This window comes from Macrosteles quadrilineatus, unplaced genomic scaffold (genome assembly GCF_028750875.1).
Source record: "Macrosteles quadrilineatus isolate MER2022 unplaced genomic scaffold, UCM_ALF_1.0 Scaffold_6__1_contigs__length_79288215, whole genome shotgun sequence".
In the NCBI taxonomy this organism is placed as follows: Eukaryota; Metazoa; Arthropoda; class Insecta; order Hemiptera; family Cicadellidae; genus Macrosteles; species Macrosteles quadrilineatus.
In genome coordinates this window covers 48,712,527-48,740,143 of record NW_026542599.1, presented here as the reverse complement: position 1 = coordinate 48,740,143, position 27,617 = coordinate 48,712,527, and the positions used below count along the sequence as shown (strand labels likewise).

General features: G+C 31.8%; 1 protein-coding gene across 4 annotated transcripts in view; it reads left to right on the top strand.

The window, feature by feature from the left end:
• The first annotated feature begins 371 nt into the window (after positions 1-371).
• The window catches only part of LOC128996530 (very low-density lipoprotein receptor-like), a 588,560-nt gene continuing 561,314 nt past the window's right edge, over positions 372-27,617 (top strand). For 3 of the 4 annotated variants that reach the window (XM_054421913.1, XM_054421910.1, XM_054421911.1), the window contains exon 1: positions 372-495. In XM_054421913.1, the coding sequence (XP_054277888.1) occupies positions 423-495 (73 nt within the window). In that variant the 5' untranslated portion in view covers positions 372-422. The remainder of the gene's footprint in view (positions 496-27,617) is intronic. The other variant, XM_054421912.1, reaches the window with a different exon arrangement.

The window sequence follows — 27,617 nt, the reverse complement described above, 5'->3', positions numbered from 1 at the left end:
GTTAGCTGAGATGTTTTTCTTAGACACGCATGTAGCGGACGATGAGAATATGCTGTAACAAGAGGTAGACGCTCGTGAAGAAGTGGTACTAGTCACCAAGACAGTCATCCAGACTTCTTGCTTCAAATTAAGTGTTTGTGGTGGAAACCCAAAACGTATTTACAGTATACACAAATTAAAACATAAATAACTCATTCCACATTACCAATCAATCGAAAGAAACTATTGACAATAGGGGAAGGCGTAAAAATTGGGATGAATGAAAGAAATATCCCAGGAATGTGTAGTTGGGCGCGCCACCGCTAGATCGCTCCAGCCGGCGATGCGCGCGCATCTTTCCCGGTTCTGTCAGCCCAGTTGTCGTCTGCTAGCAGACGGTTCAGGTGCGTGTAGTACAGTGGCGTGTGTATGAGTGACAAATAATGGGTGTACTGTTTGTGTGTGCCGTCACAGCATTGGTGGCCCTGACGACGGTCTGCAACGCTCAGAAAAATGGTGTGTAAATAGAGATTAGAAGATAGGGTTAAGAATTTTGTGTGACAGTTTTTTTAAGGGGCGGTAAAAAATTGTGGTTATGATGAAGTGTTATTGATGGTTTAAGATTGATTTATGTTGATGGATAGTGGTTAAGTCGTGTGCACTGTGCATATCTAAGGTATGACATGATTTTGATAACGCAACGCTTCAAATTTGAAGTAGGGGTAGTCTGAAAAATATTTATTTTTTGTGCGGGTGATGCTCGGAGATTGTGTTTATAATCAAGTTTATCTTTGTGATGATAGTACCGGTAATGAATTGTTAGTAGATGGATTGTTCGTAATGAATCATGTGCAGACTGCAGATCAATAGAATTTATGTATAATTTTAAGATAATCTGCTTCAGACGGTTTGTATGTAAGGGAGTGGTATAAAATGTTGGTGTTTATGGCAAAATAATTTTATCTTTTCAATGGTTAATAAGTTAGATAGTTTATCAGTAATAATTGTTTTGCAGTTTTGTGGATTTGATGAATTGATGCATATTGCAGAGTAAATATTTTTTACTTAGGCACATAGTTATAGAAGTTGTAATGCTTCAAATGTAAGATAATTCGTATTGCACTGTATTAGCTAATGTTAAAAATGTAATTTATACAATTGTACATATATGTACTACCGATATTTCTGAAACAATTGAGATTTTAATATGACGAATTGTGGAGGTATAACTTGGATGTCACTAGGCTTACCAAGGAAATAATATGAACAAATGTTTTTAATTGTAGATTATAAAGGAAAAGAATGTTAACAAAACATAATCTTAAGAGTTTTTAGCCTTTATTTATTAATAGTGAAGGGCATAGACGTATGTGGTTCTTTAAAAAGTTTCATTACAATAGATACCAAAGAGGTATTCTACAAAAATAAAGCTAAATTTTAACCTCAGAAAATATATTGTAACCGTAAGATTGTTTTACCACGTATACAATTTTTGTCTGAATATTATAATTTTACAAAAAACATTAGTGACACAGGTCTAGAATAAAATGTTTAAAAATGTTATTGATTTATTCTGGAACATAAAGTCTCTGGCGCCAGAGAGACTAACATGTTTATTAAGTTCAAATTGGCAATTACGACAACCGTGTTTATTGAACGTAATTAATCAGTTGCCATTAGTGTTGAGGAGGCTGTAATGAGTATGGTGTGGCATATGAGAACATTTATTGACAAGGTCTACTATTTTGTGTTATTGTTTGTTTATGCCATGGTCAAACAAGAGTGGTGACGCAACTATAAATTGCAGTGAATGTTACTTAATTTAGGCTATGTTTTTAGAAAGTGTTATTGAGATTGATGAATGTTTAGTTTTTCATTTAAGAATTGCCATTTCTCTACTTTGGCCATGAGTATGATTAAAGTAGAGATTTTGGTGGATAAGTAGTTTTTTTGTCAATTAATAAGTTTTGAATTTCACTTAAGTAATTGCTAGAAGCCTTATAGTGTTTTCTATGGGATGACACGTGCATAATTGTGTTATGAGTTACTCCAGAAAACATTTTGTAATTTACAAAACATTTAGGGTAAATACTAAAACAGTACGGGTGCACAATAAGCTGTTCCAGTTGCGCTGCAATCCCATGATTACTTGTAAGTTTGGCCCTCTATAAAAAAAAAAAATAACAAATTGTACGAAATAAATTTAAATTGAAACAACCTCTTAGATTTTAATCGAACTTAAAGAATAACTCTTTATCAGTGAGATAGAAAGACAACGTTTTACTTAACTAAACATAATTTGTTCAATAACATTCATACCTTACGCTTTTGTTACGGTGTTAAGCTCATTATCGTAGTTACGCTGTCTTTAATCTTTCCTTTGTGAAGAACGAATCGTCTTTTTCTTGTTTACGAAGGATTGGTTTGTGTACGCTTTAATGATTCAGTTATTTATATTGACAGTGACAAATGCAAACATCTTTCTCTGTCTACTAGCAGGAAATCAAATAAAAGTCATTATTCATGCTCTGGTGGGGAATACACGAGATTGTACCACTAATGTATTTGAAAATTCAACATAATATAGCTATAAACAATGATGATGTTCAGGGGTTTCAGCAGATTCCTAAGTTTGAAGCGTTTTTAGAGGATACGTGTTGTCTTTTTGATCCAATCAAGACAACACGTCTTGATTGGATCAAAAAGACAATTTGACCACCTTGCTTTACACGTAAATTATTTAGGTACCGATGAACTTGTAAATTTAAAAGCTACAAACTTTGTATATGTAATCTGAAAGTACAAACACAAGTCTTACGTTTTAGTCATTGAGTATGTTTTTAATTCAACAAGCCCACTGTGTAGTTCAAATTTAATATTTCACGTGTAAAACTAGCTTTAAATACACCCAGATTTTACTTTATCATAGGCAGTTAATAATATTATGTATGAGGACCGTAGCTTTTATTTATTTCTATAATCAATCAATCAATCAATCAAAATATTATTTATTTCGCAAAAAAATAGACATAACATAATATTATAATCCCTGTACAAAAATATTTACAATATTATTTATTTTTCTAGGTTATATTTAATTTTCTATAAATCACATGTTATCTTATTTCCCAGTATGTTAAGATCAGTTATTCTGTACATGTCCTTACACATGTACAATCATGACACGTTTCACAAATATATGCATATAGCATGTATCCATTCGCATACGTATGACCTGAGACTATGTAACACCTACTTACACAGGCTGGGAAACTTGTGTTTAAGAATTTAAAATATGTATATATAAAATGAATATAACACTTTAAAGTGTCGTTTATCAGTGTAGTGTAGTAAGATCTAAATACTCATTCCTGTTTTGTATGATTTTTATTTAGTTTTGTGAATAAAAAAATGCAATAGATTGCACGTAAACCATATTTTCACTGATAAAACATGTGTTTTCAAAACGTCACAACGGAGACTGTATGATCTTAACAATTAAATCAAAGTTATTAGGTTATACATGTTTACTAGGTATGTTGGTTATGTTTAATACTTTCTAGATATGCGTTTCCATAAATAGTGTGTAGAATTTACAAGTAACTTAAACGAGATCAACAAGCGATTGAACCTTGACCTCTGAAGATGGCGATAGACTACATCGGAATACTTTTAACTCTGGGCTTTATCATTGAATCAAAATACTTTGAGTTGACGTAAGATTAAAAATAAATTTACTATAAACACTTACACTCATCGATGATTAACAATATTGGAATACGTTTAACCGTAGGCTTTGTCATTGAGTATATAGCTTTAAAATTGACAAAAAAGTGAAAATAAATTTACTATAGACATAATACACTTGATACAATACATTGTCCATATTATCTTTATCTGCTGTGATTTCATAGCGTTTCACTCTAATCGTAATAATTTTTAATTTTGGCACACCAATAAACGGCATAGAACGTGTTTAGGCATTTTATTGGTAAACCTGACGAAAAGTGAAAATAATTCGGCTATAAATACACTATACATGCACACAAACTCGCATTGACTATTAGTTAATACATTTAGCGGAGTTCCTTCTACCAATATAACACAAACGAAATACGATAAGAATTGATTAATGTAACGAACAATGTGAATAAACCAATTATTGAAGTGACTACACGTTACATTGTTTGTAGATATTTGATTTACTTTGTAAACTCCGAATCTAAATGCTTTCAAAGTAAGTTCATTGTTAAATTAAATACATAATAATTTGTAAAGTATTTCAAAAATAAATGATCTTTTACGTTATTTCACATTAAATTTGTCTTTCGAAACTTGATTCATTTTGCAAATTATAATTCGCAATCATGGCATTAATTCGAAAAAGCAAAAATAAATTAACCATAAAGTAATTAAACATGGATAGGGTATGCCTGTTACTGTTGGTTTATATTGTGAGATTTAAATCAGGATTCTCTAAAATTCTTTTACTTTTGCTAATTTTGATCAAACACGTAATAGCCGATTCCACTGAGTAAAAAACACCTTTATATTACTCGTTAAAAAAAACCAAGTTAGACACAATTCAAACCCATGGTCAATACACAACCTCTTTAGATGTAAATCAACATTTTTTATTTGTAACTTTTTGTTTGCCGTCCAATCAAAGTCGATTGGACAAAGTGAAAATAAATCACCTATAGTGATTACACATTCTATTCGCCCGTTGACTCTATTCAGTCGTCATCGCGGATGTAATTGTAATTGGAAAAACACTCATGCGAGTTCTCGATGACTGAACGATCCGTTCAGCTAATTTAATTTGTGGATTTTGTTTTCCGATAGCGAGTGGCTTTTAGGAGATGACTGTTTTTGACACGTGATCCATGTAAAAGCCATAAATTGGAATGGGAATGTTTTAAATTTGATTTGAATAGGCCACATGCATTCTGTTTGATTATTTACCATTTTAAATGAAATGCAAACCAGTTATTTCTTTAGGCATGCCCATAAGGCATATTTTACACATAAAAAAAGTATTATAAAAATATATGGTCGTCTGTGGCTTTGGTGTTTCTAGCCAAGTTAGTAGCTTCTTGGACATCAGTGGGATAGGAACATTTTTGATTCACACAAAAGATCAGCAGCTTTTCCTTAAAAAGATGTATTATTTAATTCAAATATGCTTTGGCATAGTCTAGAACAAAATTTACAGCATCTAAATTCAAATTGACTGAAAAACAAACTTGCACACTCAGTCGGTAACTATGCATGTGCAAAAAAAGTCAGCTACTGTCCTACCAGCCTTTTTTTTAGTGTCGCCACAAGCCTTACATGCCTTTGAGCATTTTTACAAATATAGAGGTCGTTGTAAGGAAATGTCTTCTCAGCTGTACACCTACAAGGAGTTAGAGCTATATGCGCAGCACGACCAAGTGAAACTAAGAATAAACTTTAAAATTCTCTGAAGCTTTACATGGAAGATAAATCTGTACGCTTGTGCTTTCAATCTGCGTTGATTCGAAATTTCATGGTGATAAAAAGTAGTAATAGTACTATTTTACCACGATATATGGTTTAGGCAATAGTCAGACTAACATACAGTATTAACATATTTAAAATGCTGTTTACTGATTATGTAGCAAATATAATGAACATAAAGTATTCTAACAACGCTAGATTAGCATAAAGCTAAAACTTACCTAAACAATTAGTGATTTATGTGAGGATAAATTCTTAATTGTAATTGTTTTTAAAGTAAAAATATTACACATTTGCACCTTTATTACACTCAACAGTCAATTATTAATTAACAGTTTGCAAACATTTTAAACCACCCTTAAATTTTGATGGTAAATGAAGCGTTATCATAATCCATTTAATTGGTTGATGAATGTTTACTGATAACGTAAAATCTGCCTCAACGTCAAGTAAAATTTCTCCTTCACTTTGAGCTTTAAACAACTAAGGTAGTCTACCTAAAGCACTTCAAAGACTGTGTTTGTCTAAGTTTAACGAAACTTCCCTTCAAACAAGGTAAGCTGGAAGGAGTTCGGGTACGAGGTTTATGAAATCACGAACGTTGTGTAGCTTTGCACATAAAAATGAAGTTTATAATTATTATAATTCTCTTCGTATTTATGGATAAAGACTCTAAGTAGTCGAACAAGACCTTGACAAAAAATACTTGATTATTCTCCCATGATAAATCATGAAAACAAGTTGTAATATGTAGGCCTATAAAAAGAGTTAATTTACTCATTGAAACTATTTTGCATACAATATTGTTTAAAAACTTATTTGTTTTATGAGACATTCGTTAATACAGAGAACGTCATAAGAAAGGTTCCAGAAATCGGCAAACATGTGAAAAGAACTGGTTTTCATCTTGTAAAAAACCGTAAACTGCGGTCCATTGCTCTCTTTAGTGTGTAGTTCTACACTTACATAAACCAATATTTCCGTGATCGAAAACATACAGAAACTTTCAAAATCCAATCTAGGCCTAATTAAAAAAGATTAGAAAAAGGAAATGTACTTTTTCTTTGAGTAAGTTTATGGGCAATGTTCGGTTAGGGGATTGGCACATGTTTTTGGGTGGGTCTGACTTAGGGGAGGTACGAATGAGGCGTTTAGTTCAAAATTCCTCCGTGAACAGCGCTGTAGTAGAGAGCACTTTGGCAATGAAGGTTTACTAATCGCAAAAATAGTTCTGTTCATAAAATAAAATTATAAATGCCTCAAATTCAATTTCATAATTTTTTTATTATAAAATTAAACTATCATAACCCAACCGAACTAATCAAACTTGCTGATAATTAAATAATATAAAAAAAGTTAAGTAACAGAAAAAATAATTATGTTTAATAAATAAAACTAGAAATTGCTCAATTAAAATTTTATAATGACTTAGTAATAAAATTAAACTGTCATAACCGAACCAAACCAACCAAACTTGCTGATAATGAAAAAATCTTAGACAAAAAGTTAATGCTACCAGCTGGATTCGAGCCCGGGACCTACAACTCATTAGCCCGGCACGCTGACCACTAGACCACCGAGGCCAATGTCCACAACCCGTATTGTTACGGTAATAGCGTTCCCTCAGCTAATAAGAAGCCCACAGCTGTCACCGTAGGCTCTTCTATACCTCCCCTGAGTAAATACCTTTTTGGGTTAGGTTAGGTCAGGTTAATTAGGTTAGGTTAGATTATTAGTTTAACTAGAGCCTAACCTAAGCTAGCCTAACCTAATCAAAAGTATTGTTAGGTTAGATCAACCCAAATCATTTGGTTAGGGTAGGTAAGGTTAGGTTCTAGTTAAACTAATAATTTAACCTAACCTAACCTAACCTAAACTAACCTAAAGTTAAATTAGTCGAAGAGTTGTACAGTATTCCTAGACTAACTGTATAGACCACTAATAATTGTAGTTTTGAATTGAGTTTCAATAATCACAGGTTTTATACTATTATTAAGGTTTTAATAATTGTTTTAATAATAGGTTTTAAACAGATACTAAACAAACTAATGTTTTGTTAAATTTATGTTAGATTGTCTTAGATTTGTAGATTTTCCCTGGATAACTGATTTTTATACAAATAAGTTGTACTGTATATTAGAATCAGGCTTAAATGTTACAAAATAAATTCACAACCCCCTTCCTGGGAGGATAATGTCATTGAACAAGTTAACACAATGAATGTGTATTTCTTTATATGTTACGTTTGAAATATTCCACACACCATAGTGCAGGATTACACAATTATGAAATAAGTTTTTCACAACCATCAAAGAAGCGTCGGAACAAGTTTGTATTTCAACAGACAAACAGGCAGTAATGCTTGTTTGTCTTTGTCTAGGACAAACATAATTTACACGAGGGATTGTGTTAGAAATTACATATACGTCTCTTGTTTGGGTTAGTGTTTTTACGTTCCCTTTTTTTTCAAATTTTTCATTAGAAGCTTTTCTAATGGGATAATAAAATCAAGTTGATGCCTAATTTAGCATCAAAAGTTGACATTTTGAAATCGGTATTACTGTTATAAAATGCATTAATTTCTTAGCTAATAGAAATGTTTATAAATTGATACTATGAAACAAGTCTGTATCAATGGGGCCTGATATAATGAGTAGTGTACTTCAAAAATAAAACATATCATGGATACAGTTAAAATAATTATTGCATAAATTTGAACAAGAAACGAATACAACATTCAGATCTGGCTACGTAATTTCCATAGAGATAGGATATCTACTTTAGTTTTCTTAATCCATGGTTCATCAGTAATTTGTTAATATATTCCTGTTATGTCCTAAATGTTTAATCTCTGTGTATTTTACCAAAGCCTTGTTAGGTAGATATTTTACCCTCTCAGGAAAACTGATGCTCCTAATACACCACGAGTTGTCACATTTCGTTGATCTCAAAAGTGCAAAGTATTGTTTACCTGAAAGGTGGTGATAACAAAGACTGTACGCGGATCTTGTTGAAACTTGAAACTTCAGCCTTGTTCAGGTAGCAGCAGCACGTACGTAATTGAATTCTTGGAAAATAATACTTAACAGAGATTGGAAGAAATGTATATAATGCATGTTTGTAACATTGAATTATAAGTGATTTATAAGTGCAACCATATAATAGGTAACGTTCCCCTAGCTCCAAATCTCAGACATCAAAATCATATACTATCAAGAAATAATTTTTCACATTATATTGCATAAGGTTCTAATGGTTGCTAGATTTATCATAGGAATGTTAAGAAATGACGTCATGGAAGATCGCATCCTATTATTTATAATATTATATATATTTATTAGAAACCTATTATTTTTATTTAGTACATTTGGAACTACAGCATGAGGCAGGCTTTTGGTGAAGGAGTTCATAAAGTTTCTCCTCTTACTTCCTATCTTTTTTTGAGTCCTAGTTACGCGGTGCCCGAACCACCGAGTCACAATATTGATGATTGGAGAGTTTTGAACCAGATGTAACATGCGTTAAGAGTCCCGTGTTCTAACCACCCCAAACAAGCCACAAGCAATATAAGTAAATCCATGAATATCCAAACAACACTCATATGACTCGATACGTCATTGCAAAAATTCTCCTTTCATTGACAATCTTCATTAGATTTTCAAGAGTTCGTGAAACCCTTATTGTACTTGAAGATCTTAGACACACTTTTATAGTTCTTACAAAATAAATAGGTACCATTGTTACAACAGACCATACAATCTGAGTATTAATTATTGTTAGATAGTTAAATCTGTGTGATTAATTCAAAAAAGTGATTAATTCATCAGCTGATTTATTATTATTAAGTTTGTTAGTAAATATTCTGTTTACATTGATGTGTTTAAGAATGAAATAAAATGGTTCTTTTGTATTTTGAATATCATTTAGTGTAATTCTATATTGGCGACGATGAGTAAACGAACCAAAAGAAGAAATAGTTATTTCAACGAAGAAGAGAAGTATGAAACTAAAGAAGACACATTACAATCAAAGATAGAGAAGTTCAGATGTCAAAGCTATGATGAGTCTAGTAGGTGGGACGATTATGAAGCACATTTTCTATTATTATGCAAAGTAAAAGGATTGGGAGAAGACTCGGAGAGCAGAGGATGCTCGAAGGGATCTTTTTCTTGCATATGTGGGTCCTGCACCATTAAGAAAGGTTTCAAACTTTCTACTGCCTTTGAAAGTACATCATGCTACGTGGGGAGAACTAGTTAATGGTTTCAGGTCAGTATACAAAGCTAGAAAGACTATATTTTCAGCTGGAATGGAGCTTGAAAATGCATCAGAGAAGATAGTGAAAGCCTTTCACAATTTGTAATACGTTTGAAAAATCTAGCAGAATTTTGCAAGCATGAGAATAAGTTTGATGAAAAAATAAGAGGCAAATTTGAAGGAGGTATAAATTTTCCAGAGTTTGAAGTAGAAATTAGACAACGATGGCCTGATTTCTATAATTATCAAACGTGATTTTGTTTTTCAAAATATACTAATCAATGTTACAATCGTATAAATGTCCATACGACTAACATGCTTAAGCTTGGATAATCACATTGTTTACGGTTGGTTCTACACAGTTTTAATCCATAGACAACCAATTATTCATTTAATCAGTAATCTTTATAAGATAATTAACGTGAAACAATTCCATGCATAATTTAACACCGTGGAATTAATAAGCTTACTGTTGCGTTGGGTGTTATGTTTGATTGTGATAACCATTTTAATCAATTGCTCTGAATAATTATGCATTTTTCAAAGGCATTGTTTCTTTTGCACTCCAATCTACAGGTAAATTTTATTTAATATGTGGACCTTTTTGTAAAATAACACACAGCTATTACTTATTGGTACACAATCAATTTGAAATACGCAACTATGAGTTTAATTAATTGATATTATGTTCACAAACTATTAATTCTCCTATGATGAGGTGTGCGCAATGCGCAGCGAGATAGATGCAGTGTGTGAGCTTCCTTAACTACATAAGCTACTGTATTAATAAGTTTAATGGCATTAATAAATTCTTATTGAGTCTTATTGAGTATACAGTTCAAAAAGAACTACTTTTGGAATTCAGTAACATACGGAAATTAAATATGCATTACATCCTGTTGTTCCCGAGCAAGAACATACTTTAAAACTCCCTTAAGCTTCATATGGATAGTAAATCTGTACGGTTTTAAGTTTAATGAAAGTTGTTTCAAAAGTACATGATGATAAAAAAGAGTAATATTTTACCACGAGATACGGATTAGTCAGTTAGAGAGATAAGTCAAAGTTTTAGAGTTTTATATACAAGTCAAATTGTTCTGAAAATGTTTGTTAAACTACATAACACTGTATAACTGGATAATGTGTAAACGTAGAGTTGGTATTTATTTGCCTGTTGTATTGACTTTTTAACCTTAACTCTCAACATAAATATTTGGTTGGTTAGAATACTGTAATTTACTTTTAACATATTTTTTCATCTGAAAGATACAAAATTGGTTAATCATGCATATAAATAGCGATAAAACTTTACCAGAGGCTAACCTTTTAAAACAGCTTTTAAGAAAAACAAAACGTGAGAGGGTTTTGAAATATTGTTTACAGATTTCCAATACCGGGATAAACCTTGGTGCAAAAGGTTCAATCAAGAGAAATTCCATACCGGTAAAGCTCAGAAGGTCGCGCTCGTATTTTCCGCAAATGTTTCTTTAGGAAATATATTTTTTTGCATTTTCTTTTTTCCAGAATTTTTTATTATTTTGTCTAAGCACTGAACATGTCTCACAGTAGTTATTCTCAATCATAGTTTTAAATTATCATGTCTAATATACCTAATTTAGAATTGTAGAATCGTTTGAAGGTTGTGTGTTTCGCACTCTGTTTTAAGCTTACTTACTTTTTTGAATAGTAGGTCTACATTAAAAATGCTGAATTACAGTTGTGTTCATTAAAAGATAGACATTTTCATGAAAACAACTTTTTTTGGCATAAGTTTATTTGCAGTATTTATAGATTGATTTTATCAATAGTTCCCTTATCCTTAAATTATAGGTAATGTGAGTTTTTGAGTTTCTGAGCCGATATCTTAGTTAGGAAGTGTTGTGATGATTTGTTAAAACTAAAATTCTGTTAATTCAATTCAGTAAAATGACGAAAGTTGTTCTAAAAAGCTGGCGTACCAGATAAACGCTTAAAAGGGATTTTTAATTAAATCTATATCGTAATAAATAGTAGTTTTTTGAAATGGCGTGCCTTAATGTATGGTAATTTATTCACATCTTTTTAGCAATGTGTTCGTGTCCTAAAGGATTTTTATGTGGGGTCCACATTAATAAGTGTAATTTATTTGACCAGTTCCTTATTTACTTTGGATACTATAAGTAAATTCGTTATGCTTGTGTTTCATTTCAGATAAATCTAGAGTGTTTTGATGTCAACTACTCTTATTTTAGGGTGTAACTTTTTCACCGGAGCAAAACGGTGAAAGACAACAATGAACCAATACAACTGATTTAACGTTTATGAATTTCTGAAACCCGCTAAACAATCTTCCCCGTGAATTAAAATAAAATGGTTACTACTGCATTTAGTTGAAGGCTGCAGCTGTATATTACTTATCTCTGACTCAACATTTCTCCCAGATGTAAGAGTCGGATCTCCCAGAATACGTGTGTGGTGGCCTATGTAATTATGACACACACACATGTTGACACGAGCTAAGTTAGCAGTAATTGCACCAAGTTAATACTGTATGTTCCACATTTAGCTGTCATTGATGTACTAAGACTAAGGATATGGGAGTTGTAATCATTGTGTGTAAAGATGAGGATTTGGTTTTGAAGTCCTTTTGTTTAGGTATAAAAAACACATTGGTGATTGACTGGACCTAAACCCACCAAATCAATATCCATTGAATGATATTTTAATTTGTATTATATATTTTGCCATTGACTATTAATAGTATAGAAACAATCAAATGAGCAATGATTACATTTTAATAGGACCATTCAGTTATACTACAAAGGGACAAGCAGCAGTTCATATTTCCTTAGTTATAATTGAAAACTTTTCAATTCCAAAGTAGTTAAAAACATCAAGTATACGTGAACTATGATACATCGTGTTTAACCTTTTAGAGGGCAATTGCATATTACAAATGCTAATGGTTGGAAATTAACTTTAGTTGTGAAACAAATAAGTAGTAGTAATGTTTTGACAGTGTAAAAAGTAAAAGGCCATCCTCTGAACAAACAAAAGCGTTTTGTGGAGGTAACGGAAGTGGCCGACATATTGTGAATATTCATTTTAAATTGTCGTGTGGAGCCTCCTGACGTGACGTGTAGTGGAAATTTGCAATTCACGGTAATATTAAAGGCTCTTCTAGTTGGGGATTCCATAATCAAACTTAAATTGAGGGATGATATTCTAAACTCAATACTAATTACGTGCTCCATGATGAATATATACTAATTTAGGATTATGTGCTAGTTTATGGACATCAAAACACATTTTGGATAACCACTGTTAAGGCATATTAGGAAGTAGTTTCTTTAAATATTCATAAATAAACAGAACCCCTCAAATGGCGCGCTATGCTATGGCCCGTCCATAACTCACGTTCAAATACATATTAGGGAGAAAATACATAACCCTCCCAAGAAAGTTACACGAATAGTGCAAAATCCATGGGCCTATGAGAAACATGGTTCATTTTTCCTTAGTAATTAATAAAATGAAAGTAAGTACAGCTACACTGTGAACATCATACCACAATAGTTTAACAGTTACACCTTGAAGTTACATCTACAATTTAATTTCAGCTTGTACTCAAAATGTAATTCCTTCTTTAAAATATTTTTGTAATAATCGAAAGGTGTTTAACATGGAAACAGGGAAGTATCATTGAGGTACAAGGTGATAAATACGTGTGTACGTTGCGTCTTGTAGAAGTGTTATCAACTGGCGGAGTGATAACCACGGAAGCGAAGGTCGAAGGTCAAGGTCTAACTGCACATTGTTGTCTGATAATGATCGTTAAGATAAGTGAACATATCTCCCTTAGGTTTCGGTGTTCAAAATCGTAGCAAAATCGTTAGTTTCTGCTTACAAAATTTGAGGATACAGTACTGTATACGGTTAGGCATAGATGGTAGTAAAACACATTACGTTCAATGTATAATTCATAAAAAGATGTAACGCAATTTCCTCTTCTTAAACAACGTCCTTTCAATGGAGTATCATGAAATCAACAACTTTCTTATTATTTAAGCTTAAATATCAAACACAACCAATTTTACTTTATTCTATAACAAATTTTCACATTATTGGTAATAATACTTTGAATAAATCTTATTAGTTATCGTATTATGAAGACAAGTGTTCATAATAGTTTTGAATGTTAAATAAATCTATCTTTTCTGTTTTGTGAACAGCGGTGGGAAAACTACATATCTCCGGTCTGACGAATTATTTATTCAACCCTAACGTTGCAGTATTTAGCTCATATTGTAAGCATGAGTGGGTTTTATGGGTTCATGGGTACATTGGCGATGTTCGGACGAATAAAGTTTACGCGAATGTTAGTTACCATCTGCGAGGTGTCCCGGAACTCTCTACCAATATAATCACAAACAATGTTACTGAGAAAGAAACATATATAAATATCATATTGAAATTGTCCGGATGTCCTTAGTTACTCACACAGCCACCATTTTGTTTTTTTTTCACTTATTTTTTTAAAGTTCTTAAAGATACGAAATTGGAACTGCAAAGAATTGCATTGCAAGTAGACAAAGCTACAAAAAAATAAGAAAATTTTCAAAAAAAAAATGGTTGCCATTAAAATTTTTTTTTTATCAGTGGTTTTTGAGTTTTTAAATAGCTGCCATTTTGTTTTATGAATTTAAAAATTGCCATAACTATTTTGTAGCTTTGTCTAGTTGACATAGATGTATCTGCAAAGTTTCAATTTCCTATTTTTAACCGCTTTTCAGAAAAAAATAATAAGTGACAAAAAAAATGGCGGCTGTGTGAGTAGCTAAGGACTTCCGGACGATTTATTTATGATATTTAGATTTGTTTCTTACTCAGGAACAATGCCCTAAGATATTGGTAGAGAGTTCAGGGACACCCTGTATAGCGTTTATCTTTGCTCTTCAAAAGTTTCCATCTTGTCCAATCTATGACAATTAACTAATGAATTTTCTTCAACAATAAATATTTATTTGGTAAACAACGAACAAATTTATATTCACTGTTTTGAAAATTGAGACAGAATAAATGCATTTAACCTCCAGCGCAGTGGTTTATTCAGTTCAGATTAATTTATACAAGCATGACTGAGTTTCGTGGACATTGTGTTTAGTCGAGTGAGGTCTATGTAAGCTTCAGGTAATTTTTAAACTTTTCTCTAAACTTAAATAAACTGAGAGGTTTTAAAGATTAATCTTTTCTATTGCAATGAAATTGAATTATTACATAGATCTAATTAGATCTAAAGTGTATCCAAAGTTCTTCTCCATAAAAGTGCACTTATGAACATAGCTAAAACCTTAGATTATTGGTTTTGTTGTGTGCAATGGAGAACTATTTTTTTTATTTCAAATTTTGTAACTGTGAAGAAGTAGTTTAGATACTTAAATAATTGTAGTTTTCATGTATTTAAGTACCGCAGATTTTATTTTAGGATTGGCGTCCTGGCGTCCTTTGCATCTGGCGCCACGTTGGCGCCTCTTAATGAGACGCAGAAATCATCAATCAAATTATCCTCAAAAGACCTAAACACTATCAAACTAATATACTCTTCTCCGAATTCTCAGTTATAAATATCAGCCAATTTATTCATTAAAGTATACTACTTTTCATTAGGATAATAAAGAAAGGATTTTTTCTAGCTTACAACACAATTACCATACAAGACACGGGCAAAACTACGGATTCCGTAATCTACAACTAGCCTTTGATTGTATCGAAAAATAACGTATTGCTTACACATCGCAACTAAATACTTCAAATTTTCTTTTCCTTTTAACTTTTCTATAGCGCAACTTAACTCCCGACATAACTGCTGCTGAATCAGGTAGTATCGCTGTGTACAAACGTCAGTCTGTGAGTGACTCATGACTATTGGACGGAGGTCCCAGAGGATCTAATTCACTCGCCTTACATATAAATTCACCCCTCACCTCTAACACCGTTATAATAATTATCAGCTTATATACAATATTAATTTTAATTGGATAGAATGCTAACAAATATTTTATTGTTGTTTATTAGGTTCATTTATTTGTGAAAATAATATCTAATGAATATGCCAGCTCTTGATATTTAAGGGTTTGAAGGTACATTATATTTATAAACTGTGGTATCAACCAATCAAGAAGTCAAGTCATGTATCTTGCTTTAAGAGCTCTTTTCCCGAACACGGGCTTGTAGTTCATTCGGGAAAATACTTTGGGGAAATACTCAGAGATAAGGGGTATTCTTAAGTCTAAAGTATGTATTTACTAGCTGTACCCGCGGGCTTTGCCCCGTTTTACTTCATAAGTGAGCTCGTTCGTATGGCTCAACCACGTCCTGGTTGAAGTTCGTTCGCTACGCTCACTCACCTTTAGGTTGGAGCTCGTTCGCTGCGCTCACTTGCCTTCAGGTTAGCTCGTTCTCTACGCTAACTCGCCTCCAGGATGAAGTTCGTTCGCTACGCTCACTCACCTTTTGGTTGCAAATTAGCTGTTGTCATAAATTAAAAAAATAATAGTGCTGCACCCTGTTGGTAATCCTTGTAAGTTTTTAATGCTTTTGCATATCATAGAACCAACTTTTTAGTTGAAACAGCTGACTAAATTATTTAATTCCCTTTTAATATGAATACTCATGAGGTTAACATGGGGAACTATAGAGCCACTGGGGCGGAGCCCGAAAGGATTTTTGAGATAAGAATGTTAATCGGGAATGTGAGCTATCGTCATGCCAAATTTCAGCAAAATCCGTCCAGTGGTTAATGCGTTCACTTGTCACAAACATACTTCCATACATACATCCATACATACATCCATACATACATCCAAACTTTCTCATTTATAATATTAGTAGGATATTAGTAGGATTGTATATTTTTTGTAATTGAATTAAGTGATTGATTGATTTTAAACCTTACTAAGGATTAGAGCGTGTACAATTATACGGAAGTTCTATTGTTTGGGGTTGTTAAAATATAACAAATATATGTTTAAATGGTTATTTTATGTCAATGACCAAGTCGTGTTGTTTTTAAAATAAAGTCAAAATTTTTATGTTGTTTTATATGCTAAGGAATTTGATATTTACACGTGTCCGGCCCCATATTCTAAATATTTTGAAATCCTCAAAAACTTTAATAAACTATTGCATAGAAATATCTTGTTGGATATTTTGGACTAATTACAAATGTTGAAATCTAAATCAAGATATTTTTGGAGGGAAATCTCTCGAAGTATTTCTCGGGTATAATTACTACGAAGGTAATCAGAGTGGAGTTAGCTTTTCTTGCATTTTAATTAAATTTGAATTCTCAGAAGATTCGAGCAGCACCACCTTTGGCTTCATTATCTCTAAAGCCTTATTATACTTTAATTGTTTTTCTTCCGTGTAATCAGGTTGATGGGTTTGTTCAAACTACGTACAGGATGATTGCGAAACAAGTTCCTTAAGATGTAAATTTTACTTACACATAAATAAATTCCAAGTTTTCGCCGTACATTGTTTGAACTTGTTAAAGATGAGAATATTTCGTATTTTTTCTGGGAGAACCAAAACGTACATGGTTTATGATGTTTATTAGCTGGTCTCTGTGCCATCGTATTTAAACCCAAAACGTTCTAAGCTACCTGGGGTAGAATATTTTGCGTATTATGTACAGTTTTCAATTTTCTAGACTAAAATGAATAGAAATAGAAATGGTAATTACTGTACTACAAGTTATAAAAAATGTAATGTGAAAAATAGGATCGAAGCCTTCGCATTAGGCTTTTTTAAACACTTTTGTGTTATACTTAAGGCATTTAATATTAACACTCTTTATTAGGCCTAACACAGCTATTTTTTATACAATTAGTTTTTTCATCATTATTGTTTGAATTTCTCATATCACCCCAACAGATATCCCATTTCCATTTTTAAAAGAAATTCCATGACGAAATATACTAAAACTCACTTTTAATTGGCTTTGAATACAAGAATTGAATTTGAACAACAAATAAATAAACTAAACTAAGAAATAACAAATAAATTAATTTTCTAACGTATCTAAAAACTGTTTTCCAAAACTTTATGTTTTGCAGAATCAATTTTTCAATAAATAATGACGACGATAGACAATGCCTCAATCCAAAATTCTTTAATCTGGATTACACTTTGATGTGTGCAATTTTATAGTCAGTGTGAGGAATGTCAATTAATAAGATTAGAGATAAAAGATGATTAGGCATTGGTAATAGTTATTAGCTAGGGTCTAAAACGACTTTTACGAGTAAATAGTTCAAACATAAAATGTAGACTGCTTCATTTTTTGAGAAGTCAATATTTCAACAGCTTAGTCCAACAAATACAATTTTGCTTGTAATTTGTAAATCTGAGACGGATAAGAAGGATTCAATCATTCACGGAAGTTTATTTGACATCTTTTTATATCAGGCAGTCATACAGATTCAGGGTCTGAAACAATTTATTTGAGTTGTAACGGTTAGTAATGTCTAACATAAAAGTGACAAGAACCGGAATGTGTCCTATCATGAGGTTTACTATCTTACTTCTAGCTGACTATGGCGTTTCTTCGTAGATCCATGACGCTAGTGTTCCGTGAATGAGATAAAAGCGAGACGAGATATACTTACACGTGTTGTACATAGGCTTGTCGTAGCATTGCGGTAGTGTGAACTAAATTCTTCAAGTATATAATAATATTGATTTGGATGGCAGTGTGGCAGGGTTCGATCTCGACATATCAAAAATATTTAAAGGTGCTTGAAAAACCTCGTGGTGTTATCTTTTAGAAAAATCTACCGGAGTTAAAGCAGTGAAAAACATGTAAAAATAAAATGTGTACTGTGTACTGTGTAAGATATTTTAGGTCTTGTGGTGTACAACGTTGAAGATTAACACATATTTATTGATTAGCAAGTTTTTTTCTTTAAAATCTTCTGAACATACATTGAAAATAAATGGAATATGTGACAGATGTTAGGAGTGACTCCAAAACCCCATGTTGGCACATGGGGTTTTTAGTGTTTTATTTATGATTAAATAGTCTACCCCTGTCAACTTATTGAGTTACATCAACAAAGTAAAGGAATCCTCTTGCTCTCTAACTCACAGACATAACTCCAGAAATAAGAGCATGTAAAACACTTTACGTATAAACTCAACTATCAAAAACTGTTAACAAACTGTATAAACCTGGTGGTCTTTATAGTAAGTTTGACAGTTAGGGGAATTTATTTACATGGGCTGTAATTATTACTGTAATGTTGCAAAAAAGAAAACAAATAGAAAACAAACACAACAAATTCAACGCAATAATAAGCTGAAAATAACTCTACCTATATTTTAATGTAGAAAAAGTGTAAAAGTACTCTAAGTGGGTCGCAATAAACAAAAGGCCTATGCACTCTGAACACCCCTTCGAGTAGTATCGTCGACTTTGGATATTGAAGTATATGACTGTACTCACATATTAAACTATTTGTTTCGATCAAAAGAAGTGGGTTGAACAATCATCTTAAAGAGTGTACTACCATTGGACATATCCATATGCAGCCCTGTAGTAGCAATCCTCACTACTCATCTAACTTAATTTAATTTGGAAAGGGAAAATATTTATTTCAGTAAACACATTTGTATATTTTATATTTTTTTAGGAAATATTTTTGCGAAATCGCTGTGGCTGGGGTTATTTATTCCTAAACTAGCAACAACTACAACACAGGCATATGGGTAGAAGTAATTTAATTAATTAAATGGTTCAAATGAATAACGATTAATTAAAAATCCTATGTGTATTTAAATGTAAATTATTAAATATGTTTCGCAACAGAAAATATTATTTAAATTTCACCCAATGGAGTGTGTTTGGAAGTAAAACCTTATGTACGGTTATTAACTCATTAATTAATTGTCTCTACAAATTTTGAGTTTTGTATTGGATAGTTTTGACTCCCGGCTGACAGTTTTACTTCGATGGCGTATCAAAACATTCCAATATTTTATCAAACGATTCGATACCGGTACAAATTTTATACTTTATACTTTTAGGCTAAAACAAAGTTCTATTGCCTATATATAAAACTAAACATGAATTACATTTCAAATAAAGATATCAAAAATCAATAATTGTTCCGAAAATGTGTTAAATAGCACAAATCGCACCCCTATACAGAAAATCAAAACCAGGGCTTCTCCCCTATCTCCATTATGCGCAGTCACGATCAAATTTATTACGGAGGGTAGCGCCGGGGGGTTCCAGAAATGGCCCCTACAACGCCACCCTCAAATCCCTTCATGAATTATTTGGTCGTTGTCTAATAAGCAGAGTGTCGTAATGGCAAACTACAGCATTTATATTGCAAGTATCCTTTATGAAGTGTGTACTGGATATCACCAGTGAGTGAAAAAGGGAATATGTAAGTAAGTAAGGATGTAAAACTATAAGGTGTGTCGAAAGACACTGAATTAAAAGAGTGAAAGAAGGCTTTAAATGTTTTGGCTATTTGAGCTTTCAGTTATGTACATATATTATAGATAGAAAAAATACTCTATTTACTCGGAGTCATTTCTCCCGTTCTTCGAAATGGGATGACTAGTTAAAACAGAAGAATAAAATCTTTGTTTTAATTTTCTATTATAAACAGTACGGTGTTATCAATTAACATTCATAATTAACACTTATTTATATTAAATATTCTGCATGTTAGAGTGTTATTGGGTGATTGGTATTATTATTGGAAACGTGAAGTGACAATATAACGAATGTAAGTAAACAAACGTAAATCCTTTTAGTTATTCATTTAGATAACATTGAAATCAATATTTGAAACCCTGAAACCATAACGGGTGGAAATTAACCTAAGAATAGAACTGCAGATTGTAGTTAATTGGAATACATGACAACTCTCTAAAAATGAATTGGTTCTGAAACTAAAACAATTGTAAACGTAATAATGTTTCTATGTGATGACTTTAAAACTAGTGTCCGAAGTTCTTTAGCGGGGTTTTGTGAATTACATAGTAAATACTTCACAAAACCCTACCAAAGAACTTTGAACCCTTGTTGCAAGATCCTGAGTTAAAGTAACATAATGGTAATACTTTTATGACTTTCTTGGTAGTGAATCCTTGAATAAGATTTAAGTTTAACTGTTTTCGTTAATTTTGAGATGTAAAGATATAGACACACACATCTTTTCAACGATCTATTATAGCTAAACAAACATTCACCTACTGCCGTTTTTTTATACTGCCCTTTCGGATCAGTTCTTAAAATTGAAAAGATTCACTTTACAGCATTCTTAACTTACTTTACAGCATTTTATTTTTACTTTACAACTCTAGTAACAGATTAATGAGTCACAATGGTTGAGAGAAAAGAAGTAAAATTGTAATGCTTGGAACAACTTATCAGCTGTTAAGACCAATTTAACTGCTAATGAGTGGTTGGTACAATGAGTCGTTGCATCACTATCAGTGGCAATAAGAGGTCATAAACGAAAACATAACCTCTCTTAGAAATTATAAGTAAGTTATTGTTGGTATTTAAAAACAGCCGTAGGTAAAGTAGTGTACGCAACTTGCGTAAATAATCTTTACTACTCTCGTGGAAGTTTTTACTCTTGTCGTAAAGACTATTTATTTTTACACGATTGTTGCGTAACATACTATATTCTGCGTATAGATAAAACTCCTAAACATTAATCATCCTTATAGCATCATGCTTATCAGAAATAAGAATAAATGTACGATTCTTTTCTTACCACCCATCCAATAACATTATTCATATAATATTCTTTATCTATTTCTTTTCTTATCCTCTTATATTTTAACGAAGATATGCTAGTATGTCACCCAAAGTAAGTAAGTAAGTAAATATTGTAAACTCTATCCTAAATTAAGAGATTAACAATTTAGTTAAGTTCAGCGCAGTCAAACGTAATTAACACGAAACATGTAAAACATAAAACATAAAATATACTTTATATATTACAATATTCAATTTGTTTAGAGAAGCTCCGTTGTCAAAAAGTCAACTATAAAAAGATAATTGCAGTGAAAAACATAAAACTTAAGAAATAAGATTGGTGCAAACAAAAAGGGAGTTTAATTCAACAAAGTGTTTACACTTTCTCTGATCTTAATACAATGCGCATTGTGTTATGCTGAATTTAAACAGTGCAAATCCTGTAACATTGTTTGGCCCACACTGCCGTTTGCAATGTGACATTTATACAGCCTGTGTTACGAGCACTGCTATTTTTGTTTGGAATTATATGATTTGTGTACACAATTATGTCTCTAAAAATCCAAAACGCCCATAGAACAATAATTTCTTAAAGGAAAACGAGATTGTAGAAACTCTTTTCATTCACACTTTGATCATTAATTGAATCTAACATAGCAACAGTCAACTAAACGCTAAGTTGGCTTTTTGGCAAGTTGTTAGCATTCAGTCAACTTATAACAACTACAGCAACTATGCAACTCTATAAGGAGAAGTTATGTAACTATTCAATATTAGCGCTGTCTTTAATTCTGAATTATTGTACTTTTGATCATGATTGCAACGTGATTTATTGAGATAAAATTTACTTAATTGTATTTGCAGAACAAATCGCTTTAATTGATAATTTAATTAATACAAATCACTAGTATTTGGGCGAATTAGGCAAAGCTTGTACAAAAAGAAAGAAACAATAACTTTCTTCACTGCCTGATGACTTTAAAATTCTAGAGAAAAATATAAACTTACAATTTACTTATCCTGTTTAAGTTCTAAAATAGGAGTTCAGTCTACAATGTAAAAACAACGTTTTTGAATCACTGGAAGCGGTACAGCGGAGAGACAATAAAAACTGTTAAACTAGGTAAAAATTAAATTTTGATAAAATATTCAACTATACATACACAATATTTGATTCTTTTGTTAAATTCTAAGAATATTTTGGGGTGAAAAGAACTTAGTTTTCATGTGCACCAACCTTTTATTCATGCCAAACCAACGGACAACTTATTCAAAACTATACCATAGGTGAAGCCACAGTTAACTTTCTCAGTATGTTTCAGAGGAGAATATAGAACCTTATTATATGATAGCACACTCTATACCCTGCCCACTGGTATAACATCTTGTGTGTTCAAAATTCCCCCTTAGCTTGTTAAAAGTAATTGGACTAATGTTTTTATTATTACTACTTATTATTACTATTTATTATCTACTGTATTGCAATTAACTTTTAAAGTTCCTAGGCCCCTAGACCTTTATTTGACTTAAAGTAATACAAAGGAAAAATAATACAAAATTAAGGTTTATATTTATTAATTGCCATGATTTTAAAATAATATATTTTTAACACCTTTTTACGTGCAATTAAATAAATAGTTTGGTGAAGAAAGCTTAGTAAAATGTAACAAATGGTAAATCTGAATTGTTATTTGGTTAAGTACAATGTACGACCGTTTACAGTCTGTGTGTACAACTAAAGTTTTGCCAAAGGATAATATTTCAAATCTAATTATTGTCTAACTAAAAAAAAAGATTCAAACTTATAAAAGAGCGTTATAAAAGAGAGGTGAACAAATAACTTAGTTATTGAAAAATAAGCCTTATATGTATACAATAACCATGGAAAAGTTTGTAATATGGGAAACGGTTCCTAATAAGGTTTAAAACCAACATCATATACGATAAACAAGCGGTTGTTTGTTGTTAGGTTGGTACACTTGTAAAATCAACAATCAGCTGTTGTATTGTTGCCGAGCAAAACGATGTAGCGCTCTCGTTTCCAGTAGATTCCTGTTAGCTTCTAGAAGAGACGCGTCTTTGTTTTGTTTCGTTTTGTCAACGTGTTTGTTTTAACAAGAAGTGTTTTGAGTGTGTAGAATAATTTTTAAAAGTTCTTTCAGGTTATGGTGAACTGAGCTCATGACAAATTTATTAGCGTTATGTTTTAGTAAATATTGTATGCGCTCGGATTACTTTTCTTCAAGGTAACAAACACAGTAAGGTATATTAGTCTGATTTTAATTGTAGTATTAATTGACTATCAGTTTTCCAATGCATATTTAAGTTGTATTGAGTATGTGAAAACTATTTAAAATCCGAGAGTAAAAACTACCTTTTTCATCTACATTCTATCTATCATACCGCCAAGTTAGCCTTTATTAAAAACCGTATCCACGCGTTTATTAACGGAAAATCCCTTTGAAATGTTTTGAAACAGTCAGTTTTACACATAATGATTGGAAATATAATTTCAAGAAAAAAATAGTTTTCAAGAACATATTTTGCGGTACAAAATAAAGCTACCGGAAAAGACCCAAACTCGAGATTACACATCCTTACGTTTTTGTACCTAATGTATTCGTGAACACGCCAAACTGGTCACTGCAAACACGCAAGGATCTATGACTTGCCACTCGTAAAACAAACCTTCACATTTACTATGTGGTTAAAAATGTATCTGTATCAAACAAAAACTAAAACATACTCTTTTAGCCTACACACCACCTGACGAAATCAGAGGTAAGAATGTGAACTGATAAGAAAAGTGGGTGTTATCATTTGACAACTCTTCTCAACCTCTATATCTTATCACTATACAAACTCCACTTGCTTCCTTCATGCCCAGTAATCAATTGAAAACTGCGTGTAATTGAAATGATCAATTGCATTTCTTTAAGTAACTTAATTCATATATGAAGCTGGTTTTGTACTACGATTGCATTTTGAGACTGAATTGAAGTTCTCATATTATGGTGAACTTTTAAGCCTCTTTTATTTTGAGTGTTATTTACGGTCGTGGTTTTAGGCGATGATGTCGATTAAATGCTTTATTTTTTAGCATGATTCATCTTACAGTCACTGTAGGAGTACGAGGAGTACGAAAAATAAAAAATTAACAAAAACGAAGAATGCAAAGAATACATCCTCAACGATAATTTGAAGTTCAAGTCTTACACCCTCTTTAACACTGATATCTCATTTGGAACATCTGACCACTGAGCTGATAACAGAGAAGGACGAGATGATACACAAACTTACACATTAATAATATTAATATGATTGTACGATTATGATGTAGGTAACTAATTGAAAACTAAATATTTCTGGCTAAACTTTCATGCTAAGTCAGGCATTTTCCTCATAATGGTCATAATGACAGTGAATGTTTGTATCGTCGAATGATTTACTTTCTTTTCATAATAATGTACTAAATGTATGCATAATGCTTAAGACACACAATTATGTTGCAGACTGTTACAAAAGTAAGTAAAATTGGACAATACTATTTCTAATAAGGTTTAAAATAAAGATCATAGACGTTGAACGCATAAACGTCACCAATAGTGATCTAAGTTTGGGTTTACTTGACTACAACCTGATGACGATGGAAGAGGTTAAGGAGTTGAAATCCAGCTCCAGAGACAGTAATTTTACACGACATTGATAGAGGGACTTTGTGAACAGTTTGACATTTTTCTCGTCTCAGAGATAAATATCAGGATCAAATAACTTTGTGAGAAATATATCAGAGGAAATTTGTAACATATTCTTGAAACTTTACAAAATCGTAACGTGTGGTGAAATTGATAAACCATTATTTAGTCTAACAGATATCTCTAAGTTCATTTTGAGTTACTAAAACTTTCATGTTCATAGTTGAAAATCTTTTTTGAATAAAAATATCTACCTTTTTGAATATCAGTTTCATCAAACAAAAACATAGAACAACATAGAAGTTACCATTCCATACATTTGTAAGGAAACATGGGAGCAAATACAATACATAATTTTTTAACATTACACCACAGTTTATAACCACTGATGCAATATTTGAGATTATAAACCTCTTCAGAGCAATTAAAAATTATTTGTTCTCTTCTTTACAGAATATCGAGATGCAATTGTATTTTTTACCATAGAAAAGAGGCCTATCTGTATCAAACGAAGACAGCTGTATCAAAACATTTTTTATTTATTATTTAACAGTTTACTTTAATCCGTCTTATCAAATAGTAGATTTTGCATTGGAAATGTTTAATATTTTTTATTTAGGTTACGTAAAACAAACATTTAACTTGCGAACGAAATATAATTTTTGCTTATTTTATGTGATTAATAAAATACCGCAGATTGGGATATTTTGTGTATATGCTTATCATCGATGTATAAGTTATATACATCGATGATGCCTGTAGCCTTTTATTTCTTTTTATGTGTGAAGAAACGGTCCTAACCAAACCTAGGTCAGGGCAAAGGGATGGATTCTGTCCTATAGGTCTAGGTTTTTGTGTCTTGCCAATCACAAATAGCTTTTATGGTGCCATTATGTTTTACAGACCATTATTATGATTTAGTGGTTCGGAGCCCATATTAACACTCCCATTATAAATCAAAAACACACGTCTCATAAGCAAAAGAAAAATTGACTTTACTGAAGAACTCCCTTCCATCAAAAGCTGAATGAAAACGTTACCTAAAAAAAATATTATAAAATTAAGTTATGTTTTAAATCTTCTTCCGTTAGGGTTTACACGTAATTAACATTTAAAAAATCATATACTGCAAACAGGATAAAACTGATACTGAATTCTATAAGTTTGAAACACATAATCTAACCAAGCAATAGTTTCCACTACAGATGCAAATCGGCCAAACAAAATCTATTAAAAGTAAATTTTAATAGATGTTTACCGACAAACAAAGTAATGACTTTTGTAACTGAGATAGAGCTGTAATTGCATTTTCAAAGTTTAATTCGACTCGCCTAAGCAGGACATTTCCTTAGGGACCTTCTCCTTTCCGTTGCACTATTAGATATTTTAGTACTTTTGTTGTGTATTTTTTAGATCGAAATAGGTTTTTCAACTAAATTATTCATCACAATAAACTCATTCGTCTTGGTGTTAATGTTAAACAAGTTTAAATTCATTGCTGTACATTGTGTTAAATAATTAATGTTTTGTATTTAATTAACCTAGAGATGAATTAGGCCTTCTTTTTAAGATTTGTAAGACTAATCCTTGCTTATGTTACTAATTTATACTCTATAATACATCACTAAGGAATTTTTATTGATACATTTAGTATGCAAATTTTATCAAATAGGGGGTTTTTAGAAACTTTGACAATTAGTTTGAAAGTTAGGAAAAATTGTGGTATGCTTCAATTTTTATTTACCATTAACATACTAATTCAATACGGGTGGAAACGTTAAACTGTTTCGATCCCATAGTATTGTTGCTATCAACTATGTAGTATTAAGGAAAATGTTGTTTAATTATGTTGTCTTCTTTATCCAATCATCAAATTAGGGAAAAGGCACTCACAGAAGATGAGTTTTGACAATTTGTTCAGTCCCATAAGCTATATGAGTCAATGAAAGACTAGCCTAAAAAGCTATGGAGGATTTTAGAAGAACTTTATAAGTGTTGCTCCTTAACATCCTTTTTTAAATGACAGCAATTTTAACATGAAATCTGACTTTATTTTTGCTGTGCCTTTTGGCGAATCTAATGCCTAAATGTATAAACAGTACCCAAATAAAGTATCATATTTTAGAAACGTTTCTTTTACGTGTGATCTTGAATCCTCCTTGATGATAATTTCTCCCTTAAGAAAACAAAACTCAAGCATGCTACTCAACATTATGGCCAAAGTACTTATAATATTGCAAAATAACGTGTGTATGTATATGTACGCTATACAGAGTCCAATTGTCCAATTGTAACCCCCTGATTTCCTCTCCATTCCTATTCAACGCGAGGACCAAAGTATTGTGTCGTCGGTCACAACGATCGTTATCGTCTGAATAATGTACATGGTGAAAGAACTGTTCTGCAGTAAATATACTGGTAACTTAAACGATTCATATGTA